The 24,628-nt window shown below is 49.0% G+C and overlaps 1 protein-coding gene across 2 annotated transcripts; it reads right to left on the bottom strand.

Annotated features, from left to right (window-relative positions):
• Positions 1-132: 132 nt before the first annotated feature.
• Positions 133-23,505, bottom strand: LCK (LCK proto-oncogene, Src family tyrosine kinase). Of its 2 annotated transcripts, XM_036351745.1 has the most exons (13): positions 23,381-23,505; positions 10,989-11,098; positions 10,595-10,676; positions 10,311-10,401; positions 9,966-10,064; positions 9,730-9,833; positions 9,288-9,437; positions 8,899-9,051; positions 8,608-8,787; positions 6,691-6,767; positions 6,443-6,596; positions 6,234-6,365; positions 133-784 (listed from the first exon to the last, which is right to left on the bottom strand). In XM_036351745.1, exons 2-13 carry the CDS (start codon positions 11,091-11,093, stop codon positions 582-584), a joined length of 1,530 nt encoding a protein of 509 aa, XP_036207638.1. In that variant the 5' UTR covers positions 11,094-11,098; positions 23,381-23,505; the 3' UTR covers positions 133-581. The 2 variants fall into 2 exon arrangements, with proteins under 2 accessions (XP_036207638.1, XP_036207639.1); XM_036351746.1 differs by lacking the exon at positions 8,899-9,051.
• Positions 23,506-24,628: the final 1,123 nt, after the last annotated feature.

The following is a 24,628-nucleotide window of genomic DNA, read 5'->3' as shown; positions in this document are numbered from 1 at the left end:
CAGCATCAGCAAAGCTGGAAAAAGTTCAGACATCCCCTCATTCCATCTTTCATCCCAATTCTTGGTTATCAACTTCTGAACCCCCACTCTTCCCTCCCAAGGAAGAAGAAATGAGAGAGGGGAACAGAGAGATGCACAATCTTCATCAACAAACAAACATTTATTGAGCTCCTGATGTGTGCCAGTCACCGAAGAGGAGGGCATGGAGGTATTACATGAGGTTTCCCCCTCAAGGAGCTTCTTGATGACCAGGGGAAAGGAAATGGGGGTGAGCAGAAGCTGGTGTCAATCACATCCCTCTCTCCTTTCTCAGGTGGTCTCAGGAAATGAGAGGCCCAGAAAGGGATAGCCTGGACAGGTGTCCAAGACATATGCACAGGCTGCACATGTACAAGACACATGTGCAGAGCCCACACAACTAAAGAACCAGTGTACAAAACAGGAGAAGTATACGTGTCACACATGGGCAGGATTCACATGCAGAGTCATTATGTGCATCGGCCATGGGTATGGCACAGGAACTGCTTCTCCCAGCCAGGTTGGCTAGATGAGGACAGGGCTCTAGGCCCCAGCTCGGGCTCTCAGGGCTGGGGCTGGTACTGGCCCTCTGTGGCAGTGAAGAAGTCGTCCAGCACGCTGCGCAGGTAGTCAAAGGTGGGCCGGTCCTCTGGGTGCTCCTTCCAACACAGCATCATGAGGTGGTACAGCTCCTCTGGACAGTTGTCAGGTCTCACCATGCGGTAACCTCGTTCCAGGTTCTGAATCACCTCAGGATTGGTCATCCCTGCGGGTTGATGGGAGAAAAGACATCAAGGCTCCAGGCTTTGGAAGCCCACAGGCAGGGGCCATGTTCAGATTATTTAACTGTTATGGTGTGAGCACCCATCCGAAAGGATCTTGGTCTTCATCAATGGTAAGGCCTTACTATAGGCACCTGCTAAATGTCAGTTGTGGCCCTAATTGGTTTGGCTCAGTGGCTAGAGCGTCGGCCTGCGGACTAAAGGGTCCCAGGTTCGATTCTGGTCAAGAGCATGTACCTGGGTTGCGGGCACATCCCCAGTGGGAGATGTGCAGGAAGCAGCTGATCGATGTTTCTCTCTCATCGATGTTTCTAGCTCTCTATCTCTCTCCATTCCTCTCTGTGAAAAATCAATAAAATATATTAAAAATAAATAAATAAATAAATAAATAAATAAATAAATAAATAAAAAAAAAAGAGCATGTACCTTGGTGCGGGCACGTCCCCAGTAGGGGGTGTGCAGGAGGCAGCTGATCGATGTTTCTAACTCTCTATCCCTCTCCCTTCCTCTCTGTAAAAAATCAATAAAAAAATATATTTTTAAAAAATGTCAGTTGTGCCCCTTGGAATGTCAGCTATGGCTTAGACACTCAATAACACACACTGTTGGCTGCCTTGGGAGCCACCTCAATATTTTGAGCCTCAGTTTTCTCGGAGAACCAAGATGGCGGCATAGGTTAACGCCGGAGTTTGCTGCCTTGAACAACTACTTCAAAAGTGAAACCAAAAAACGGAAGGGACATCACCCAGAACCACAGGAACGCTGGCTGAGTGGAAGTCCTACAACTAGGAGGAAAGAGAAGCGCATACGGACACTCAGAGGAGGCGCAGTGCTGAAGTCAAATTCTGAGGTGCGGAGTGCGCGGAGTGGGCTGGCGGCGGAGGGCGCGGTTGGCGTTTTCAATCGGGAGGGAGTCGCAGACTCTGAGCTCCAGATCCGGGCGAGTCTTTAGGGACCCAGACTCAAACGGGAGAAGCGGGACTGTCTGGCTTCGGTCAGAGCGAGTGCAGCTTTCTCTCGGAGCTTTGCAGCGGGTGCTGGGACTCAGAGAGGCAGAGCCCCTGGGGACAGGACTGAGAGCCGCCATAACTGCTCTCTCCGGCCCACCCTGTTGATCCTGTGCGACCCGCCCCGCCCAAGCCCTGCACACAGGCATTTGCCGGATAGCCTCAGGCAAACGCCAGATTAGCACCTCCCTAGAGGACAGAAGTTCTCTCACTGCTGACACAGCTGATTCTCATAGCCACTTGGCCTGGAGGTCAAACCCTCCCTGGAATTAGCTACAACAATCAAGATTTAACTATCAGACTGCGAACAAAGACCACTAGGGGGTGCACCAAGGAAGCATAACAAAATGCGGAGACAAAGAAACAGGACAAAATTGTCAATGGAAGATATAGAGTTCAGAACCACACTTTTAAGGTCTCTCAAGAACTGTTTAGAAGCCGCCGATAAACTTAATGAGATCTACAAGAAAACTAATGAGACCCTCGATCTTATATTGGGGAACCAACTAGAAATTAAGCATACACGGACTGAAATAACGAATATTATACAGACTCCCGACAGCAGACCAGAGGAGCGCAAGAATCAAGTCAATGATTTGAAATGCGAGGAAGCAAAAAACACCCAACCGGAAAAGCAAAATGAAAAAAGAATCCAAAAATGCGAGGATAGTGTAAGGAGCCTCTGGGACAGCTTCAGGCGTACCAACATCAGAATTATAGGGGTGCCAGAAGATGAGAGAGAGCAAGATATTGAAAACCTATTTGAAGAAATAATGACAGAAAACTTCCCCCACCTGGTGAAAGAAATGGACTTACAGGTCCAAGAAGCGCGGAGAACCCCAAACAAAAGGAATCCAAAGAGGACCACACCAAGACACATCATAATTAAAATGCCAAGAGCAAAAGATAAAGAGAGAATCTTAAAAACAGCAAGAGAAAGAAACTCAGTTACCTACAAGGGAATACCCATACGACTGTCAGCTGATTTCTCAACAGAAACTTTGCAGGCCAGAAGGGAGTGGCAAGAAATATTCAAAGTGATGAATACCAAGAACCTACAACCAAGATTACTTTATCCAGCAAAGCTATCATTCAGAATTGAAGGTCAGATAAAGAGCTTCACAGATAAGGAAAAGCTAAAGGAGTTCATCACCACCAAACCAGGATTATATGAAATGCTGAAAGGTATCCTTTAAGAAGAGGAAGAGGAAGAAAAAGGTAAAGATACAAATTATGAACAACAAATATGCATCTATCAACAAGTGAATCTAAGAATCAAGTGAATAAATAATCTGATGAACAGAATGAACTGTTGATTATAATAGAATCAGGGACATAGAAAGGGAATGGACTGACTATTCCTGGGGGGGAAAGGGGTATGGGAGATGCGGGAAGAGACTGGACAAAAATCGTGCACCTATGGATGAGGACAGGGGGTGGGGAGTGAGGGCGGAGGGTGGGGCGGGAACTGGGAGAAGGGGAGTTATGGGGGGAAAAAAAAAAGAGGAACAAATGTAATAATCTGAACAATAAAGATTTAATTAAAAAAAAAAAAAAAAAAAAAAAATATTTTGAGCCTCAGTTTTCTCATTTGGAAAACAGAACAAATAACTCCTACCTCAGAGTTTCTATGAGGATTCAATGAGATAGTGCATATAATTCATGTAGTGCCTGGAAATGAGATACTGCATAAATAACACTTATGATTATTATTATTTGGTGGGAAGATATGGTGGTCAAGGCCCAGGGCTGGATGGGAGCCCACAGCCACGACAATGGCGAGGCTTCCCTAGCTCTGGGACCAGGCACATGAGATGCTACATTAGGAAGCCAGATGGACTCTGGGCCCCAGCAAAGCAGACTCTGCATGGGCAGAGGTCTACCAGGTCCCTCCATGACCCAGATGAAATAATTTTGGGGCCAGTTCCCTGCCTTCATACTGGTCCTGTCCCACCTGGTAGGCTCTTAGCATGTGGACCCTGAGAGGACTTGATCCAGAGAACTGCATGATCATGGCAGAAACAGCTGCCTGTGTCTAAATTTCCCATGTGGCCTCTGATTTCTCCTTCAGTCTTCTGAGAGGAGACTGTGACAGGCAGTTCCCAAAGACTAAACGCTTTATGGTCCTGCAAAACTTGGGAATGGACCGCGCTCAATAAATACCCTCTTGCCCAGGCCTTGCCGCTAGGAGGCCTCTAGCTATGGGTCCCTCACGTTTCAAAATTAGCACATTGGAGGACATAGGCCATGGAACTAAACACCCAAGGCTAGAGTCAAGGCTGCAAGCCCATAGGCTAAATCCAGCCTAAATATAGCCTCTAGACACACTTTGGTTTGGCTTCTGTAGTGTTTTTAAATAATTTGAATCAATCACCAATGTTTGGAAATGCGCACATTTTTCTAAAGCTGCAAGTCTGGGCTTCTCTTGAAAAAAAAAAAAAATCTGTTTTTTGGGACCCCGTGCCTTTTGTTTTTGTGTTTCCTTTTTGTTAATCCTCCCCTGAGGACACTTTTTCCATTGCTTTTCAGAGAGAGTAGAAGGGAGAAAAGGAGGGGGAGAGAGAAAATAACATGGATGTGAGAGAGACACAGTGACCGGTTGCCTCCCACATGCACCCTGACTCAGGGTGGGGAGCGAACCCACAACCAAGGGAATCGAACCTAAGACACTCCGGTGCACAGGCTGACACTATAACCACTGAGCATGCCAGCCAGGGCTGGGCCCCCAGGTCTTAAAGGCAACCTTCTGCTGGAGCAGATGCAAGTTCACCCAAATCCCCATTACTCCCCATTGTCTCCCTGACCCTGAAGCCGAGTTGCCATTCATCATCATGTTAACAATGTCTTTTCAGTTGTAACAGAGACATTGCCTATGGATTCACCTCTGTGGGCACAGTGGAGGGGCAGTGAGGGTCCTTGGCAAGATGACCAGGGTGGGCTTCCAGCCCCAGCGCTCTCCCTCGATTCTGTGATGGGGTAAGTCCAGGGCAGGGAAAGCCTTCTGGCTCTCGCCTGATTCTAAGGTGCCTTGACCTTCCTAGGAGCAAAGCTCTGTGCACACTGCTCTCGTGATGTGGGAAGCTTCTAAAATCTGGCCACTGTGCTCCATGACCTCTGTGCCCTGTCTTTGTGTTCCATTTCCTTCCCCCAGTTTCCTAGCAAGTTCCTTTTAAAAGATTCCATTGCTGTCTTGGCTGAATTCAGGGGTAAAGAACTTTGTCCAGGAGATAAAGGGAGGGGTGGGAGTGAGTGAGAGTCAGTTGTTTACATGTCTCTTTCAGTCTTTAGACAGAAAGCTTCAGAGGGAACAGAAGTCAGTGTTTAGTGAGCACCTATTATGAGTCAAGGTCTTTCACAGATAATCTTGTTTTTCATATCAGGGAACAGGCTCAGAGAGGTGAAGTCACTTGCCCAAAGTGACTATTAATAGCATAATAGTCACTATTAATAGCAAAACCTAACACTCTTGGCCTGACCGGTTTGGCTCAGTGGATAGAGCGTCGGCTTGCGGACTGAAAGGTCCCAGGTTCGATTCTGGTCAAGGGCATGTACCTTGGTTGCGGGCACATCCCCAGTAGGGGGTGTGCAGGAGGCAGCTGATTGATGTTTCTCTCTCATCAATGTTTCTAACTCTCTATCCCTCTCCCTTCCTCTCTGTAAGAAGTCAATAAAATATGTTTAACAAACAAACAAATCTAACACTCTTGAGTGCTTAAATGGGCCAGGTAATATTAATATTCTTTGTGTGTGTGTGTGATTTTTTCCAGACTTCTAAACACTTTTGGCATCATTTTCTCTCGAGAACAACTTTTTAAAAAAGTATTATTATTGATTTCAGAGAGGAAGGGAGAGGGAGAGAGAGAGAGAGAAATGTCAATGATGAGAGAGAATTATTGATTGGTTGTGTCCTGCATGCCCCCTACTAGGGATCCAGCCTACAATCCATTCATTTGCCCTTGTCTGGAATCGAACCTGGGACCCTTTAGTCTGCAGGCCGACGGTCTATCCACTGAGCCAAACCAGCTGGGGGGGGGCCAAGTATTAGTCTAACCTTACATTTTACAAATGGGAAAAGAAGGCATCATCTGATCAAACAGAAAGTTAATATCATGGCATGTCTGATAATGAAAGACAGGCTTCTTGTCTCTCAGGCCAGAGCCTTTTCACCCTACTGGGCTGCCTGTGTTGGAACTAAAGAGAAGAGCTGGGATTATCGAAGGGAGAGAGAGAGATCCAGAGACAGAGATGAAAGTCAGCCATGGTTGATCAGTACCTCCCTGGTGATATCGGAGTCACATCTCTGAGAAGATGGAGGAGAAGCAACTAGAAAGTTTCAGATTCTGAGCCTGGGAAAAGGTGAGTGGAAAGACGTGGATTTTACTGCCCTGCCTCATCACCCTTTTTAGTTCCTGCCTTTGGTCCTGACCTGGGTAAGGGATGCGACCGTGGGTGACAATCTCCGTCAGCAGAATCCCGAAAGACCACACGTCCGACTTGATGGTGAAGGTCCCATAGTTAATGGCTTCCGGCGCTGTCCACTTAATGGGAAACTTGGCCCCTGTGGGGAAGCAGAGTGAGGTCACCAAGGACTGCGTGGCCTGTAGGCCCCAGACTTCCCTTCTATCTCACACCTACCTTCCCTGGCTGTGTACTCATTGTCCTCAATGAGGCGTGCTAGGCCAAAGTCTGCGATCTTGCAGCTCAGGGTGTCAGACACCAGGATGTTGGCGGCCCTCAGGTCACGGTGGATGTAATTGCGCTCTTCAATAAACGCCATGCCCTCTGCAATCTGCAGGTCAGGTATGGATAGGTCAGCAGTGGTGGGCCAGACATCCTTACCCTGCTGGCCTGTGCCCATGCCCAGCCCTCCCAAGTCTCCTTACTTGGGCTGCCATATCCAAGAGTTTGTTGATGGTCAGCTTGATGCCTGCAGGGGTCTTGAGAAAATCCACCAGGCTCCCTGTGGGCAGAAGCAAGAGTTGCTGATCCAAGTTGCCCAAGGAGAGAGCTCCCCAACCCTTCTCGCCTAACTGTGTAGGCAGTGGGGCGGTGGGGGTGGTCTAGAAGCAGTGTCTTATATGTGGAAAGGAAGAGGAAGGGCAGAAAATGGAGGCGTGTGTGTTCTGAGTGAGGAGTTTGGGACATGTGAAGGTCTTTTCCAGGGGACTAGGGTGGGGCATGCTCGAAGGGATCTGTAAGCTTTTTGTCACCCACGGGGTAGAGCTCAAACTCCTCAGCCAGCATCCAAAGCTCTGCATGGTCCACTTCATAGTTTCTTGTCTTCCCCGACTCCTGCTACTCTTGTTCCAACCCCACTAGACAATTTCAACATTTTTCACATGGACCATTGCGTTCTCACCTCAAAGTCTCTTTGTCCCGTCTCTGCCTTACTTTTCTTGCGTGGCCCAGCTAGACTATTCCTCTAGGAAGCTTTTCTAGATCCTACTAGACATAATAAATTAAATCACCATCTACATTCTCTGGGGCATGCTGGAACTTTTCTAGCCCAGACACTGGTTTTCCAGGTGTGCATAACTAAAATGAGACAGCAGGCACCTTGTTTTGTCCATCCACGTTCCCAGTGCCCAGCCCAAAGTAAGCAGTAATAAATGTGTGCTGCACGCATTAAAAGGAGTGTGGAGCCCTAACCAGTTTGGCTCAGTGGATAGAGCGTCAGCCTGCAGGCTGAAGGGTCCCAGGTTTGATTCCAGTCAAGGGCATGTACCTTGGTTTCAGGCACATCCCCAGTAGGGGGTGTGCAGGAGGCAACTGGTATATGTTTCTCTCTCATTGATGTTTCTAACTCTCTATCCCTGTCCCTTCTTCTCTGTAAGAAATGAATAAAAAAAAAAAATTTTTTTAAAAAGGACTGTGGAAAGAGATGTGTGGAGACCTGACAGGTTGGGAGTTGCTGGATTGGAGCTCGTAACTTCTGTCCCTTCTTAAGAGATTAAAGCCCTGTGTGAAGATGATAGCAACCTGTGTGTCCCCACTATGAGTACTGAATTAGTCACCAAAGATAAAGGCCTCACCCAGACACAGCAAATATGTGACATAGACTGCCATTCCTCCATTGTGTCCATGGCAGATGTTGCTAATCAATCCTAGCACTCACTTCCAATGAGCCTCAGAATCCTCAACGCAGAACTCCAAGCAACTACCAACTAAAGTAGGCTTATATAATAAAATCCATTTGCCATTTCCAGAACCCATTAGCCAATGACAGCTTTTCTCCCCTCCTGAAAGAGGGGGAGATCTTATACTCCCAAAGAATCAGAACCGTTCAGATTTCTGCTGTTATACTTAGGGAAATGGAGCACCAGATGCAGGCCAGGAACTTGGCCTGTGTCACACAGCAAATCTGTAGCAAATCTAGGCCTGCAAATTCCTGTTTACCGCGGTGAGGCTCTTACTCTGTGCAGTAACAGACCAAGGGAGGGGGAGGGGCTCGCCCAGAACTGAGAAAGAGGGCTTTGGGGCAGATCTGGCCTCCCAACACTCAGGGGCAGAAGGGAAAGAAATGGGACCAGGGATGCACTCATTTCCTGAAAACAAGCATCTTTAGATCAAGGTAGGGCTTTGAAGGCAAACGGGACTTGCAGGTCAGGGGAGATGGGGGCTGAATGCCCTTCCAGAGCCGGCCACCTGAGGCGGGGCTCCCAGACAGCCTCGAGGACACACCCTCTTCTGGCCCTTGGAGCTGAGACTTTAGGAGCCCAGCCCAACTTCAGTGCTGAGCCAGGAGAAAAGGCAGGCCTCCTCCACCCTCTAGCAAGAGCAGAGGGGACGGCAGCGCCCACCATTCTCCATGTATTCCGTGATGATGTAGATGGGCTCCTGGGTGACCACCGCGTAGAGCCGGACCAGCCGCTGATGCTGCAACTGCTTCATGAGGTTGGCCTCGGCCAGGAAGGCGTCGGGGGACATGCTGCCCTGCTTCAGGCTCTTCACTGCCACCTTCGTGTGCCCGTTGTAGTACCCTGGGTGGGGAGGGTTGGAGGAAGTCACACGGACTGTCGGGGGGACTCTCGGATCTCAGCGGACGCCCCCCTCCCCCACAATCCCCCGCAGTCCAGGAGGGCCTCACTTACCCATCCACACCTCCCCGAACTGGCCGGCCCCCAGCCGCTCCACCAGCTTCAGCGTCTCCCTGGGAACCTCCCACTCGTCCTCCCACCACGGCTTCTGGGGCTTCTGGGTCTGGCAGGGGCGGCTCAACCGCGTGCATAGCCCGTCCGGAGTGTCTGCGAGGACAAGGGAGGGAGTAGGGACTTCACCAAGTCCCGTCTAGGGAAATGGCCGGGCAGGGGAGGTGTGGACACCTGCGGCTGCAGCGTCTGGCACCGCACCCCGGCCGGGAATGGAAGAGCAGGCTTAGTGATGGGTAGGGCATCCCCGAGAGGGACTTGGGGGAGGCAGGCTGCTAGGACACAGGTGAGGGGGCCTCAGGCCCACGTCTGAGGGGTACGGCTGCGCTCACTGGTGTAATGGCGGACCAGCTCCTGCAGGCCGGGAAAAGTGATGCGGGGGGAGATGTAGAAGCCTCCTTTGTCCAAGTTGCGGATCTTGTAATGTTTCACCACCTCTCCTTGGTTCTGGTCGAAGTCCCGAACGGACAGGGAAAACGATCCTGAATAAAAGAATAGGTAAGCGAACGTCAGAGGGGGAGGGGTGACCTACGGCGGGTGCACCTCCGCCACCGCGCTCCTGCCCGCGGGCTCGCGCAGCCCGCACCGCGGCTCCCGGGACCTAGCCCGGGCCCCGCCCACCACGCCCCTGCCCCGCCCATCCCAGACTCCGCCCACCGCCTCTGCCCCGCCCGGGCCCCGCCCACCGCGCCCCCGCCTCGCCCAGTCCGGACTCCGCCCACCGCCTCTGCCCCGCCCGGGCCCCGCCCACCGCGCCCCCGCCCCGCCGCTCACCCGCGGTGCTCTCGCTCTCCCGGATCAGGAAGGAGCCGTGCGTGTTCCCGGGGGCCAGGAGCTGCCGCTCAGCATCCTTGCGGCTCAGGTTTTTGAAGAACCAGCTGCGCAGGGAGAGTGAAAGCCGTCGTCGGTTGGAAGGTGCTCCTTCCTTCACCCCTCAAGCAGCCCTCCTCTGCCCCGGGGTCCCTAGGTCCGCTTGCTCCTACCCATCCCCAAGACGAGTCCCCACTCACGGTTCGGGCTCCAGGCTGTTCGCTTTGGCCACGAAGTTGAAGGGGATGAAACCCTCCTGGCCGGTGGTCAGAGACTGCGCCTTCCACCACTCGCCGTTCCTGAGAACACCGTGGTCAGCGTGGCTTGCTCAGCCTGGACTCGGCTGGACTCCCTCCCTCCAGAGCCCCAGCTGTCAATGCCACCCCACCCTCCAGCTCGGCACCCGCCAGCCTCTCATTTTGTCTCAAGGGCGCCTACTGCAAGCCAGTCAGGACCTGCAGGAGGGCTGCGGAGCCCGGCGTCTCCGCTCCCTCACTCCCTCACCGCCGCAGGGCGAGGAGGGGTGGCATAGCGGGGACACTCACTGCTCCAGGACACGAAGCTGTTCACCCTTTTCGAATCCCAGGTCCCCATCGTGAGAGGGCTCATAGCTGTGCAGGGCGATAACCAGGTTGTCTGTAAAGACAGGGGGGCGTCAGGGAGAACCAGCCTGAAATAAGCTGGGAACATGGAGTTCAGACGTGACAGGGCAGAGCACAAGACTGGGGCCAGAGAAACTGGGCAGAATAGAGGGTAGACGGGGAGGAGATGGAGGCCGACAGCCAAAGACCCACAGGCCTCATCTCCAGGCCCTGCTGGCTGCGGTCACCTTGCAGTGGAGAAGCCGGGGGGTTGGTGTCCTGGTAGGTGACCAGTGGATCCCGCACCTCAGAGCCATTCCGGATGGGCAGCTGGGGGGTAGGGGATGAGAGTGAGGTCAGAGAGCAGGAGGCGGGGTCAGATCCCGGCTCCGCTCCCCACCACCCTGATCTCCTTCACTTCTCCAGCCTAGCCGGCCGCTTCTTCCTATCCCTGAACTTGCCAACTACTTGCTGTGTGACTTAGCAGAGTCCCTTCCCTTCTCTGAGCCTCTTTTCCTTTCTGTATTGCAGAGGAGAGGGCCGCTCTGTTATTTCAAGGACCTTTAGTGGTGGCCCATTTTGTTCTCCTGAGCTGTGCACCCCACCCGGCTCCCTCATCAAGCCCCATGTCTTGCCTCTTACCGTGGCCTTGCCATCCAGTGGGACTATGGGGTAATGGCAGTTCTCACATACATCGATGTTTTCCATCCAGTCATCTTCAGGGTTTGAGCTGCAGCCACAGCCCATGGTCCCTGGGGGAATGGAGAGGCGCTTAAGGGGTTCCCCCAACATCTGCTCGCCCAACCTCCGACATACTGGGGCCTCACCCTGAAAACTTCCAGAAGTACCTTAGGTTCGCCCTCCTCCCCAGGCCCCCATTCACCAGCCATAGACAAACTGAAATGGGGCCCTAGCTACTGACTGATGCTCCCTCTGAGCCCCCAGGCCACAAGTAAAGTCACACACACCCCAGTCCTAGGCCCCGCCCCCCACCTGGGATGGGCAAACCGACACAGGCACCTTTGTTAGTCTATCTGCCCGCTTCCTGCCTCTCCCCCAACCTCTCTCTCTCTCTCTCTCTCTCTCTCTCTCTCTCTCTCTCTGCCCATCCCCCAAGTTGGGGGACTACCCAGTAGAGATCACACACTTCTTCCAAACCCTGGGAGAGACCTAAGTTTTGATCCGCCCACACCTTAAAGGTGAGTGCGCCCCACCTCCTAATACAATTCCCCTCTCCAGCCCAGAAAGCTAAATGAAAGACTCCTGCTCCCCAAAGTCAGCCCTCAGGCCTCTGCCCCCTTCCCCTCCCACACAAGTCTCCTTCAGAGGGTTCCTTCTGCTTCTCCCCAGCAGAAAATCCTTCAGTGGCCCTATTGGCTGTGACTTTTTTTTTATTTGTTTGCTTGCTTTAGCAGTGGAAACTTTTTGTCAGATGAAATCAAGCAGAACCCCATAGATAAAGCAAAAATGGAGCTGCAGTGCCTGAAGCCCAGTGGGGCCTCTCTCTGAAGCCCCTAGGAGTCCCCAAGACACCTCCTTCCCTGGGCTGCTCCTCAGAACTGCTTGGAAAGCACTAGTCCTCAGATAAAGTTAAATTTACCATGTGTTCAAGACCCTTTAATATCAAGATCAAATCCACTTCCTCAGTCTGTTCTTACACACACACACACACACACACACACACACACACACACGCACCCCCCTCCCCCCCCCTACACACTCACACAGTCTTTGAGCTACACCTGTCCCTCCCAAACACCCCACACTGTTTTCTTACTCCATGCCCTTGCACATGTGCTTCTCCTGCCTCGGGATGCTCTCTTTTTGTCCATCTATTGGACTCAACTTTCAAGGCTCAGCTCACACATCACCTACTCTGTGCAGCCTTCCCATGCTCTTTGCTGCTGCACTTCTACTCAGACCACCATCATCAACTTAGGCACCGAGTGCCCAACCTACACTGACTTATGTGTCAGGCCCATGGCCTCTTCCACCCCTTGATGAGATGGGGGAATTCCTGGAGAACAGAACCTGTGCTTTATTTGCTTGAATGCCCCAGCACCCAGAACTAGTTGTCATTTATAAATGTTGACTAGGGCCCAGGCCAGGTAGCTCAATTGATTGGAGCACTGTCCTGATACACTGTCCTGATATACACTGGGTTCGATCCCCAGTCAGGGCACATACAAGAAACAACCAATGAATACATAAATAAATGATGGAACAATCTCTCTCTCTTCTCTCTCTCATAAACAAATGAACAAGCAAATAAATAAAATTGACTGGTATATGAAGGGTTAATGCACAGATTCTCTCCCAGATGAGAAAAAGCTAAAAAGTTCACCACCACAAAACCAGTAATACAAGAAATGTTAAAGGGACTTCCAGAAGAAGGAGAAGGAGAAGGAGGAGAAGAAAAAATGTGAATAATAAAATGGCAATAACTACATACCTATCAATAATTAGTTTAAATATAAGTGAATTAAATCTAATCAAAAGACATAGAGTGACTGAATGGATAAGAAAACAAGACCCATACCTATGCTGCCAACAAGGAACCTATTTCAGATAAAAAAAACACATGCAGACTGAAAGTAAAGGGATGGAAAAATATATCTCACGCAAATGGAAATTAAAAAAAGCTGGGGTAGCAATATTTATATCAGACAAAATAGACTTTTAAAAAAAAAAATCCTCACTTGATGTTTTTATTGGTTTTTTAAATTTTATTTTTAAAAAAATATTTTTATTGATTTCAGAGAGGAAGGGAGAGGGAGAGAGAGATAGAAACATCAATGATGAGAGAGAATGATTGATCAGCTGCCTCCTGCATGCTCCACAGTGGGAACGGAGCCTGCAACCCGGTCATATGCCCTGACTGGGAATCGAAGCATGACCTCCTGGTTCATAGATCGATGCTCAACCACCCAACAACACCAGCCAGGCAGGCAAAATAGAGTTTAAAACAAAAGCTATAACAAAAGACAAAGAAGGACATTTCATATACAATAGCTACAATTTGGAAGCAACCAAAGTTTACATCAATAGACAATCGGATGAAAAAGATGTGGTACATATGAATATACAACAGACTATTACTCTGCCATAAAAAAATAATGAGCTCTTAGCATTTGTAACAACATGGATGGACCTGGAGGATATTATGATAAGTGAAATAAGTCAGCTAGAGAAAAACAAATAACAAATGATTTCACTTACATGTGGACTCTAAGGAACAGAATAAATAAAATAGAAACAAACTCGTAAATGCAGAACTGGTAGTCTCCAGATGTGAGGAGGGTGGCGGGGCAGGGTGAAAAAGGTGAAGGAATTAAGAAGTTGAGCCTGGCCGGTGTGGTTCAGTGTTGAGTGTCGACCTATGAACCAGTTACCAGGTTGTAAAGTACAGCACAGGGAATGTAGTCAATAATATTGTAGCAACTATGCATGGTGCCAGGTGGGTACTAGACTTATTAGGGGGCTCACTTTGTAAGTTATATAAATGTCTAACCACTATGTTGTACACCTAAAACTAATGTAATATTGAATGTCAACTGTGATTGAACAATTTAAAAAATTGTTTTAATGCACAGATTCTCCCATCTGTAAAGGTCTTAGCAGCCACCAAATCTAATCTCTGATTTTAGGTGAACAAACCAAAGCCCAGAGAGGCCTGCTTACATTCACACAACTTATCTAGCAGAACAAAGCTAGAGTTGCTAAGCCATGCTGGGCCCAAGTGGAAGGAGGGTTGAGTTAGTAAGAATTAAGGACATATGTCAATTATACCTCAATTTTTGAAAAATTGACTTTAGAGGGAGGAAGAGAGAGAAAGAGAGAGAGAAACATTCATGTAAGACAGAAACATTAATTGGCTGCCTCCTGCACACCCCCTACTGGGGATTGAGCCTGCAACCTGGACATGTGACCTGCCTGGGAATGGAATCATGACCTCTTGGTTCATTGGTCGATGCTCAAACACTGAGCCACCCAGCTGGGCAAGCTTCTGTTTCTTTTCTTTTTAAATAATTCTTTATTGTTGAAAGTATTACATATGTCCCAAGCTCCTGTTTTTTAAACTGAGATACTCATAAGCTCTCATCGGTACCAGAGTCACTGGTGTGCATCTTCCCAGAGCATCTTCCTTGTCCTTCTTCATATAGTTAAACAGGCCCAGGTCTATTATAGAGGAAGATGTAAAATATACATGGAATTTTAAGCCAAATCAAGGAAAAGGGGACACATTCTTCCCCCTACTGTTAGGAGTCTTGGAGGAGTGTAGGGGGTAGACATTTGAGAAATCGCTCAGCCACAGTTCACCCATCTGTGGCTGCAAATGCCTTTGTTGTAAAATTAAAATTTATTGGGGTGGTCAACATGAACATACAGGTTTCAGGCGTAGGTTTCTATGTTACATGATCTGTGTATTGCACCGTGTGCCCACCACCCAAAGTCAAATCTTCTCCTGTCATCATGCAAATGGCTTTTTGGCTGCTATTTTTATTCTGACCAGGAACTGGTTAGTAGCAAAAGCCTTCAGGAAAGAGCTGGTGACAACCTGGAGCTAGCCTAAAATAAGTTGAGCTAGCTAGTAAGGTCGTGAGCATCCTGTTGTTTGGGCTTCTCAAACAGGCCGTAGAAAACCACAGGTTGGTTATAATGTAGTTGAGAACACCAACATCAGATGGCGTGTGGACTGACATCAGTAAGGTCCCTCCCAGGCCTGACATTCTTGGAGGCCCTGGCAAAGGGTAAGAGAAAGATGAGAAACGTTTGGGGTTATGAAAAGAGGGGATGAACTGGGATGCAGCAGTGAGGAGAAGTCAGAAGAAGGGCAGAAGGAACCATAGGCCTGGAGGCTGGTACCTAGTCCAGGCTGGGGTCACCTAGGGAGGGAAAAGGAGTCTCCAGGCTTTGGGCAAGAGTCCAGATCACGCAGGTGGGACCTGATCCTGGACTGAATCTGGGCCTATCAGAGAGGACCTGACATCCCTAAAGGCTGGGGCCATGAGTGGAAAACGTCAAGTTGTGTCAAATTAAGCGGAAAGGAGCCCTGTAACTCTGCCAGTACCTGACCCCGAAGTGTTTCCTCTCTGGCTTGTTTCCACTCCTGAAGCACTCCGGCTGCAGGTAGCAGATCCAGCTCTCTCCAAAAGGTGGGCTTTGGAGTGTAGGGCCTGGCAGCAATCAGAAACCCTGGGACCTGTCAAAGTCAGTGGCTGCCAGTCTAGAGCCACTGGGAGCGACGCGCTCCTTGGAGGCCCCAGGAAAATGTTGAAGGCCTGCAGGTTATTTCAATATTTTAAAAGTCTAAAGGGAAATTGTATTATTATTTGTTTCTTAATTTGAAAAATTGTTTTCTTGCTTCTTTAGTGCAGACTTAGTTAAGTCTCTGATTAAAATTTGAACTAGAAAACAAGAAAATTAGTGCCTAAATGAGATAGTTTAATGGCAAAAACTTCAAGTCATAGATCCACAAGGTGTGTTTGTGGGGGGAAGGAGGGGGAGGTAAAACAGGGGCAAAGGAGTCCTTGGGAGAGAAGCGTTTAGAAGCCCTAATGTAATTCACCAGCCTCGTTTTAAGGATGAAGAAGCCAGGGGATCAGAGAAGTTAAGTAATTTTCCCAATAGTACACGACTCTTGGCAGACGTGAAACTCAAATCAGGCCCCTACCTCTACCCTTACTCCCTGAGAAGTCTAAAGAGGTTGGAGGACCCTGAGAGGTCACGGAAAAAATGGGCAGGGAGGCAGGTGTGACAGAATGGGATCCACTCTCCATAAAAAATGTAATCTTTGCAGCTCACGGTATGGCTCAGTGCCCGAGGCAGCCAATCGATGTTTCTATCTCCCTCTCCCTTCTTGTCTCTCTAAAATCAATAAGGACATATTCTTAAAAATGTAATCATTGTTCTGTTAACAAAGTCTTTTCTCTCCAAGACAATTCTCCCTCTACCTAGAATGCATGTTTCTGAGTGTACATTTACCTGATTGGTGAGTGCAAGTGCACACATATGGAGGCATATGATTCAGTGAGCATTCCTGCTAATGTATGCATAGTCATGGGTGTGTATGAGTCAGTGCATACAGATGGATGTAGACAAAAATAGGGGTATGTATACTTTGTGCCTGTCCCTGTGTAATTGTGAGATATTATATAGATACATCTATTTATATAAAATGTGGGTTCCCTTCTTTTGGTCTTTGCTTGACAGAGATTGCTGAGTAGCCAAAATTATATGAACAGGTTAATAGATGAAGTCAGTAAAGAGAAAATAAAAATTAAAACTTAGTAGAAATTTCTCATTGTCTGAAAGAAAAAGGAGAAAAAAAATCCAAGGGATCCCAAGGGCTTTCAGAACCAGCAATGAGGGCAGATTCTGGGGTCAATGAAACAGGACATTCTCTTCTCACAACTCAGAAATTCAAGGTCAATAGCAGGAATTTTGTAGATTCTAAACCTCTTCTGACTAGGGTCTGGAATGTTCTCCCTCAAATTCAAGGCTGTCCATGGTCCTCAGAGCACTTTGTGCCATTTCGAAGGGCCACCCGTCCCTGGGGTTAAAACATTTGAAAAGCCAGCCCTGTTTGCTGTGGCTCCGTAGGTTGGTGTGTCATCCTGTACACCAGAAGGGGGTGTGTTCGATTCCTGGTCAGGTACATACAAGAGGCAACTGGTGGATGTCTCTCTCTCTCTCTCTCTCTCCAATAAAACAAACACAAAAAAATTTGGAGAGTGGAGTGAGAGCTAGATTTCAGTCCCCATCCCTTCTTGCCTCTCAGTGAAGCACCCAAAGCACACACACAGTGGCCCTGCTCACATTGTGTAGAACTGATCAAAAACCTCAGGCTGTCCTGGACTAGATTTTCTGATTCCAGGCTTGTTTAGGAATCATATCATGATGAGTTCTGATTCTTGCTAACTCGATTACTTTTATCAACTCCATAGACATGATCATAGACATTACCTGGCCTGGCTGGCCATAGAATGTGTTTTACCCTCTTTTTTAAAAAAAAAAAAAAAGGTTTTTTTTGGTTGGTTTCAGAGAGAGCAAGGAAGAGGGACAGAGAGAGAGAGAGAGAAACATCAATGATGAGAGAGTCATTGATCAGCTGCCTCGTACATGCTCCCTAATGGGGACCAAGCCCACAACCCAGGCATATGCTGTGACCTGGAATTGAATAGTGACCGCCCTGATTCACGGGTCGACAATCAACCACTGAGCCACAAGGGCCGGGCTGTTTGGTTCTCTTTAAATTAAAAAAAAGGGGGGGGGGGCAACACTTTCCCTTCCATGAAGTATAAACTTCTTCATTTACTGAACGTTCTATCCAAAATGTGTGCCAGCTTCTTGCCTGGGTTTCTCAGGCTAATCCTTTACAAAGAGCAGGCAGGCTAGTCCACTGCAGACCACTGTTGTACTCTGGGCAACCTCATGGCAAAATTTGTCAGGAATAATTTCAAACCATTTTTTGGCCTATGTCTTTGGCCAAGATTTGGTTATTGGCAAAGTTGCAAATGTTCAATGAAGAGCCTTAACTATGGGTTGCCCACACAGAACCCTCATCACCGTACCCAAGAATCAGGGTTGGCAGACATGGTAAATAAATTCTGGGTGAAACAGGGATGTGTCCTGAGTTGCCTCCTTTTTCATGTGTTCCTTTTTTTTTTTTAATATATTTTATTGATTTTTTACAGAGAGGAAGGGAGAGAGATAGAGAGTTAGAAACATCGATGAGAGAGAAACATCGATCAGCTGCCTCCTGCACACCTCCTACTGGGGATGTGCCCGCAACCCAGGTACATGCCCTTGACCGGAATCGAACCTGGGACCCTTCAGTCCGCAGGCCGACGCTCTATCCACTGAGCCAAACCGGTTTCGGCTCATGTGTTCCTTTTAAAAAATATATATTTTATTGATTTTTACAGAAAGAAAGGGAGAGGGATAGAGAAACATTGATTAGCTGCCTCCTGCACGCCCCCTACTGGAGATTGAGCCCACAACCCAGGTACATGCCCTTGACGGGAATCGAACCCAGGACCCTTCAGTCCGTGGGCCGATGCTCTGTCCACTGAGCTAAACAGGTTAGGGACGTGTGTTCCTTTTTTATATAATACCACTTTTGAATGAACTCTGTGAGTTCAGAGTTTCCAAAAAATAGGGAACAAGAAGATAAGTCTCTTACATGCAAACAAGTTGAATTTTATTCTCACAAACTGGGAGTGTGCTGAACATACAACTGATTCTGCTAGTTAACTGTTGCCATAAACAAGGGCTACAGAGCAATGACGCTAAAGCTGGTAGTTTTGGTAGAGGCCCTTCAACTAGTAACTTTTATGGACCTAGTAATCCCTTGTAGTGAGTGCCCTCCCTCATACCTCTGTGTGCATTTTGCGCCATGGGGTTTTATCAGGACAGAGCCTTACTTACAGCTTGACAATCCGTGCTGCTTTATTAAACTTTCTTGGAATCTGCAGGTCACGGAGGCTCAGCTCACCATGTCCATGTCACAGTGACCCAAGTTCAACCCCAAGGCCTCCCAGTCACTCACTGGCAGATGGTCTTTGGGCAGGTTACTAAATCGTTCCCAGCTTCCCCCAGTGACTTCATCTACAAAATGAGAATAAAAATAGACCTGCTTCTAGGGCTATTGTGAGCATTACGTATGATATATAGATGACCCCATATAAGAAAGTGCTTAATGTGGTGCTTGGCACATAATAAGGACTAAATAAATGAGAATTATAGTTATTGGAGGCTAGCATGAACATTTCATTACACCAGCGTTAAGCATTCTCCAGACTAAAAGTATGAATCATTTTCATTTTTCTTTGACATTTTTGGTACTTTCACGAACCACCTTTTCTCCTTTAATATAGTTACCTAAAATGAAACTTCACTAACATAAATGGAAAACCAGTATCGCCAGCCATAAATAGAAGTCAGTACATATGAAAATAAACACATAATTTAACACATAAATTCTCATTTGTAAACGTCTATTCATCACCCCCTGAAATCACTCACCCACATCAATGGTACACAGGCCATATTTTTGGAAATGCTGCACTGTGAGACAATTTTGAGCTTAGACCTGTCAGTGAGTGAGAGGAGGCACAATTTTCCTTTTCTTTTTCTTTTTAATATGCTTTTATTGACTTGAGGAAGAGAGGAAGGGGGTGAGAGAGAGAGAGAGAGAGAGAGAGAGAGAGAGAGAGAGAGAGATCAGTTGCCTCCCATACACACCCTGACCTGGGCCTGGGCCCCGACCAGGAATCGAATCTGAAACCTTTACTAGTAGGTGCACAGAATGATGCAAAACCAAATGAGCCACACTGGCCAGGACAGACAATTTTCTTTTCTTTTCTTTTTTAAGTATATTTTTATTGATTTCGAAGAGGAAGGGAGAGGGGGAGAGAGATAGAAACATCAATAATGAGAGAGAATCATTGATCAGCTGCCTCCTGCAGGCCCCGTACCAGGGACCAAGCCCATAAGCCGGGCATATGCCTTTGACCAGAGTCAAACCTGGGACTCTTAAGTCTGCAGTCTGACTCTCTATCCACTGAGCCAAACCAACTAGGGTGGCACAATTTTCTTAATTGGCCAGCCTATTGACAAAAATTTAGTGGTCAATTCTTATGTGCCAATTCTGGTCTAGTGCTAGGGATACAGAAGTGCACAAACAGAGAGGTTCCCAGACACCTGGCCCTGCCCTCTGACTCAGCCGGGTGCCCCTCTGGCAGGCTACTCCATCTTCACAGGAAGCCAAAATGCCTGTCTTCACCTCACTGATGGGTAATGTCTGTGACTCACAAAAACATTAACACAGAACACCGATACTTGCCAGGAAATAGCATCTCAAAATCACCACCATTATCCACTTACCAAGTTAGTGACGGTTAGCTAACTTGAAAAGGTGGGGTAGATCGCCACGTATTGACATGGAAAGACATCCCAGATATAGCATGGTCAGCAGTTACAGAACAGAATGTAGAGTATAAGCGTATTTGCATTTAAATATGTATAGGGGGTTCTTTTAAGCAGGGCTCTTTGCTAAGCCTTTATTTGCATGATTTCATGTAATTCTCATAATAATCCTATGAAGTAAGTGCTATTATTATCCCCATTTTACAGATGCAAAAACTGAGGCCCAAACAGGGTAAAGCAATTTGTCTGAGGTCTCATAACAAACAAATTACTGGTGGAGTGGCGATTTGAGCCTGGGTTTACTTGCCTCCAGAGGCTAGGCTCTTAACCACCAGGCTTTGTAGTAGCCATACATAGGAAATTCTGGAAGAATGCACACCAAATAGTCCACAGTGAGCACGCCCCAGGAGTGAGATCGGCGGAAGCTGCATTTCTTGCATTCCTTTACCTGCCTCGATACTGTTTGAATTTTTAAAATTCAAATCCTGTGCTACTTTTGTACTTGAAAAAAAAACCACACAAACAATAAAACCACCATCAATGCAAACACTCTGCTAAGAAACACGATCATTTGAGGAAGATCAGTTCTACAGCCCGTCCTTCCATTCTTCTCCTTGTCTCAAAGGGGTAGACATGGAGGAGGTGATGCTGGGGGCAAAAAAGGTTCTGACGTTTGGAAAACACTGGATTAGAGAAAGTCTACCCAGCTCCTTCTCTGGAAGGACTTCCAGAGCTTTAACAAGCTCACGTCCACCGTGAAGCTAATCAGGACAGTTTGTAGCTGAGACCATGTTGATTTGGTTCCAGAACCCTTTTCTTTCCAGGCGCCTCAGGGAACTGGTGTTCTTTAGAACAAGCATTGGAAATGCATCTGCAGATGCTTTTAAACCAACACTAATGTTGGTTTTAGAGGGGGCCACATCCCTGGATAGTGTTGTGGTCTCGCCTGTCCCCATGCCACCCACACACCAGCTCCTCTCAGCATTGCTTTCACTGAATTAAGCTTGGCCTTAAAGCCATCAGCTTGTGGGTGTGTATATGGATTTGTAGGGTCCAGTGTGTGTTGTATGTGTAGTCCCTGCCTCTGCCTCTGAACACATGTGAATATATACATTTCCCAATGATGATATGTAGGGTGTTTGTGTAGCTGTATGAGGGATCCTCTTCTAAGGTAGACCTGTAGTTTAGTCTGTAATTCTCACACCCACTATACACAGGAAACAAGCTCATTTGCAAAGCCACACCACAAGTGTGTGAGAATGGGTGGTTCACTGGTTTGCCAAGGCGCTTAGTGGGAGTAATTCTGGGTGTGGGCATCCCTCCCTTTGGTGCACACTTGCAGGAAGATGGAGTGCTAAACCTCTGTTAAGCACCTACTATGTGTCGGGTAGTACCCTGGCACATCACAGCCATTATTTTCTCTTTGAGTACCCACAAGCACTCTGTAAGGGAGAGACTCATTATTGCCTCTTTAGAGATAAGTAAACTAGAGTCCGGAGAGGTGAAGCCACTTGTTCAAGAAAATGGCAGAACCGGAATTGTGCCTGGGTCTGCCTGCCTCTGAAATGCGTGCTTTTTGCATCTGCTGTCTTGCATTTGGTTTTGCTCTGAGATCTCTGCCATCATGGTACACAAGGAACAGAACCCAGGGACAGAGACCATGGCTTCATGTTTTAGGTACTCTCCGAAGTGGGCCATTATCCTTCTCAGAACTGCCTTGACTCTTCCAGGTGTCTTCTCCCACCCTCTGAACCCTTCGCCTGTCCTTGGCCCCATCACTTGGCACTTTTTCCCTTTGAGAAGAACCTCTGCCTCGAGCGCTGGGTCATCTATCACTACAGGCTGGGTTGGTGGGAAGGGGGACTGCTTATGCCTGTCTAGGGTGTGGGTGAGCCCCCTGGGTTCAGAGAGAGTCCGCGTGCTCCCCAGCCCCCACCAAAGTCTGCAGGCCTTGGAGCTAGGGACAGGAGAAAGGTCGGGACATGCTGACTAGATGGAAATTGTGTGTCAAGAAAAACTCCAATGGCAGAGGAAACCTGGACGGTCTGGTGCAGGTGGGGACTCCCCCCACAAACTGTAGGCTGAGTTAGGTGGTGGGTGAGGGGGCAGTTAGCTGACTATGCTTTCCGGGGCCTCCACCTGCTGGGGTTTGAAGCAGGAATCCACAGGACCAATTGGCCCTACACCTGCAGTCACTGGGTGGTGGGGGACAGGGGGTAGTTAGCAGGCCAGGGGGGAGGGGAGGACATCCTGTGACACTTGGCAGCGGCAGGAATGGCAACTTTCCAGATGGAAGTTCAGATGTTCCTCTCTCAGGGCCAACTGCACCCCTGTCCGGGATTAAAATAGCCCTTCCTCTCCCCTTCTCCCCCTATACTCTCCGCTCCAACTTCCCAGCGTCCAGTCAGAGGAAGGCGCCATCCTAGATGATAAATATGCCCTCACATATCCATCCACTCCCAACCGGAGACTCCTCCCTCTCTCAAGCAATACTGGTCACTGCGGCTAAGACCTTTTCACTCATGTCCATTCGGATGCTCTGGGTGACTCCGATCTCTCTCAGGAGATTCTTGTCGCTGGGTTCTGCCCCAGCAACCAAAAGGATTCTGGGTCCCTTGACTCAAGCCTGTCCACTACCCTGCCTCATGGGAGGTCACAGCCTAGACAGTCACTCTGTCCCAAGACCTGGCCCTGCCACCGCCTTGCTGAGGGCCTGCCGGGGGGGAGCGCTGGGCCCTCTCTGCGTGTAGGAGGCTCATCCATCGTGGGATGAGCGACTGGACTTGGGGATTCTCTCTCTCTCTCTTTATATATGTGCTGCCAAAGCGAGCTCTTTTTAATACCTGATAGTCCATGTGCCAGATCTCCAAGTGAGGTGGAGGCCGTGGCGGGCAGTGCGGCAGAACCAAGAGCCAACGTCTACACAGGAAAGCGGTGATCTGGCTGCACTGCATGCCTCCTACCTGACCTTCAGCAAGGTTCTTCTGTCCCCCAAGCCTGCAGGGCTGCTGCATACCCAGGCAGCCTGGCCCCATGTCTAGTTTCACCCCCTGATATCAGGTTCCCAACCACAGCCCCTTGACCCCTGTTCCCAGTCTCCTTACCTGCCCAGCCCAGGAGCCCTCCGGCCCCATTCACATGGTCCTGCTGGCCTAGCCTGGCTGCCCAGACAGTTTCAGCTCTCCTCGCGATGGTAGCCACCACCTGACTCCTCGCGCCCACGTCCCACCCTGACTTCCTGCCTCCTCCTGAGGGCTCCGCAGGCAACAGGGCCCCAGTAGCCCAACCACAAGCCTCCAGCACCCCAAGCTTCCTGCCACCAGAGTCACTCGTGCCTCAGTCCCTGAGGGTCCTGTACATCTCCAGGCCTAGCTCTCCTCACCTTGAGGGTGACACTTGGAGGAGAAGGGAGGCTATTTGATGTTACCTCCCTCCTGACCTCCAGGGTGCACCTGGACAAGAGGTGCAAGGGCAGCCTTTAAACCCCGAAGAGCAGGGGCAGGCAGACGCACACACACTTAGCTGTCAGTGAAAGGCAAGAAGCACTGCTCTCACACAGTTTTTCGTTACAGTCTGAGGCAAAGGCAACATCACTTCCGAGTCAGAGGAGAGTCCAGTACCCTGTTCGGCAGGCGGAGAGCAGGGCCCCCATGCTATAGGCAGGTGCCAGCTAACGTGGCTACTGCAGTCAGGAAAATAGCCGGATCATTTCTGGGCACAGGACCATCGCTTATTACAGTCAGAGGGTAGGCTAACTAACACTCCTCTTCCAGGCAGATGCTGGACAGCCAGCATCTGCCTGGAAGCAGGCAGGACAACACTACGGTTGGAGAGTAGTGGGCCACTTCTAACTCAGGTAGAGGCAAGGCCAGAGACCCTGTTAAAGGTATGGGGCAGGGCACCATCTCCTGCAGCCAGTGGAAGACAGAACAAACACCCCTTCCCCGGGCACCCAGCTGCAGGCAGCGGACTGGCAGCACTTTCTGTTATAGGCAGGAGGCAGGAACCCTGTCTCAAGCACAAGCAGGCCAAGAATCCCCCGTTAACCTGGGGCCACACTGAGGGTGGCACCATCATAGGCAGAGGGCCGGGTCACCGGTGTTAGGAGAAACGCTAGGTGGCCTTTATGAGGCCCAAGATGCTTGACCCCCTCCCAGAGGAAACTATGAATGCCTCACTACCGCCACTGCCTGAGCTACGCTGAGTGAGCCGGTTGGGGGAGGGGAGCCCGCAGAGCATTGTTGGGGTTTGTGAGGTGGAAGCTGATTGTGTGTGCACCTCAGCTGCAGAGGGAAGGGGAGACAGGAAATGGGTGGGGGAAGAGGAAGCCTGCGTTGGAAAGTCAGACAAAG

This window comes from Myotis myotis, unplaced genomic scaffold (genome assembly GCF_014108235.1).
Source record: "Myotis myotis isolate mMyoMyo1 unplaced genomic scaffold, mMyoMyo1.p scaffold_m19_p_2, whole genome shotgun sequence".
Taxonomy (NCBI): Eukaryota; Metazoa; Chordata; class Mammalia; order Chiroptera; family Vespertilionidae; genus Myotis; species Myotis myotis.
This window is presented reverse-complemented; position numbering and strand designations above follow the sequence as displayed.

Excerpts from the sequence above, each read along its gene's own strand:
- LCK (XM_036351745.1), bottom strand. The coding sequence starts at position 11,093 with ATGGGCTGTGGCTGCAGCTCAAACCCTGAAGATGACTGGATGGAAAAC. Across the intron at positions 10,677-10,988 it reads CACTGGATGGCAAGGCCACG|CTGCCCATCCGGAATGGCTC; the intron begins GTAAGAGGCAAG and ends CCTACCCCCCAG. Across the intron at positions 6,366-6,442 it reads TGAGTACACAGCCAGGGAAG|GGGCCAAGTTTCCCATTAAG; the intron begins GTAGGTGTGAGA and ends GCTTCCCCACAG.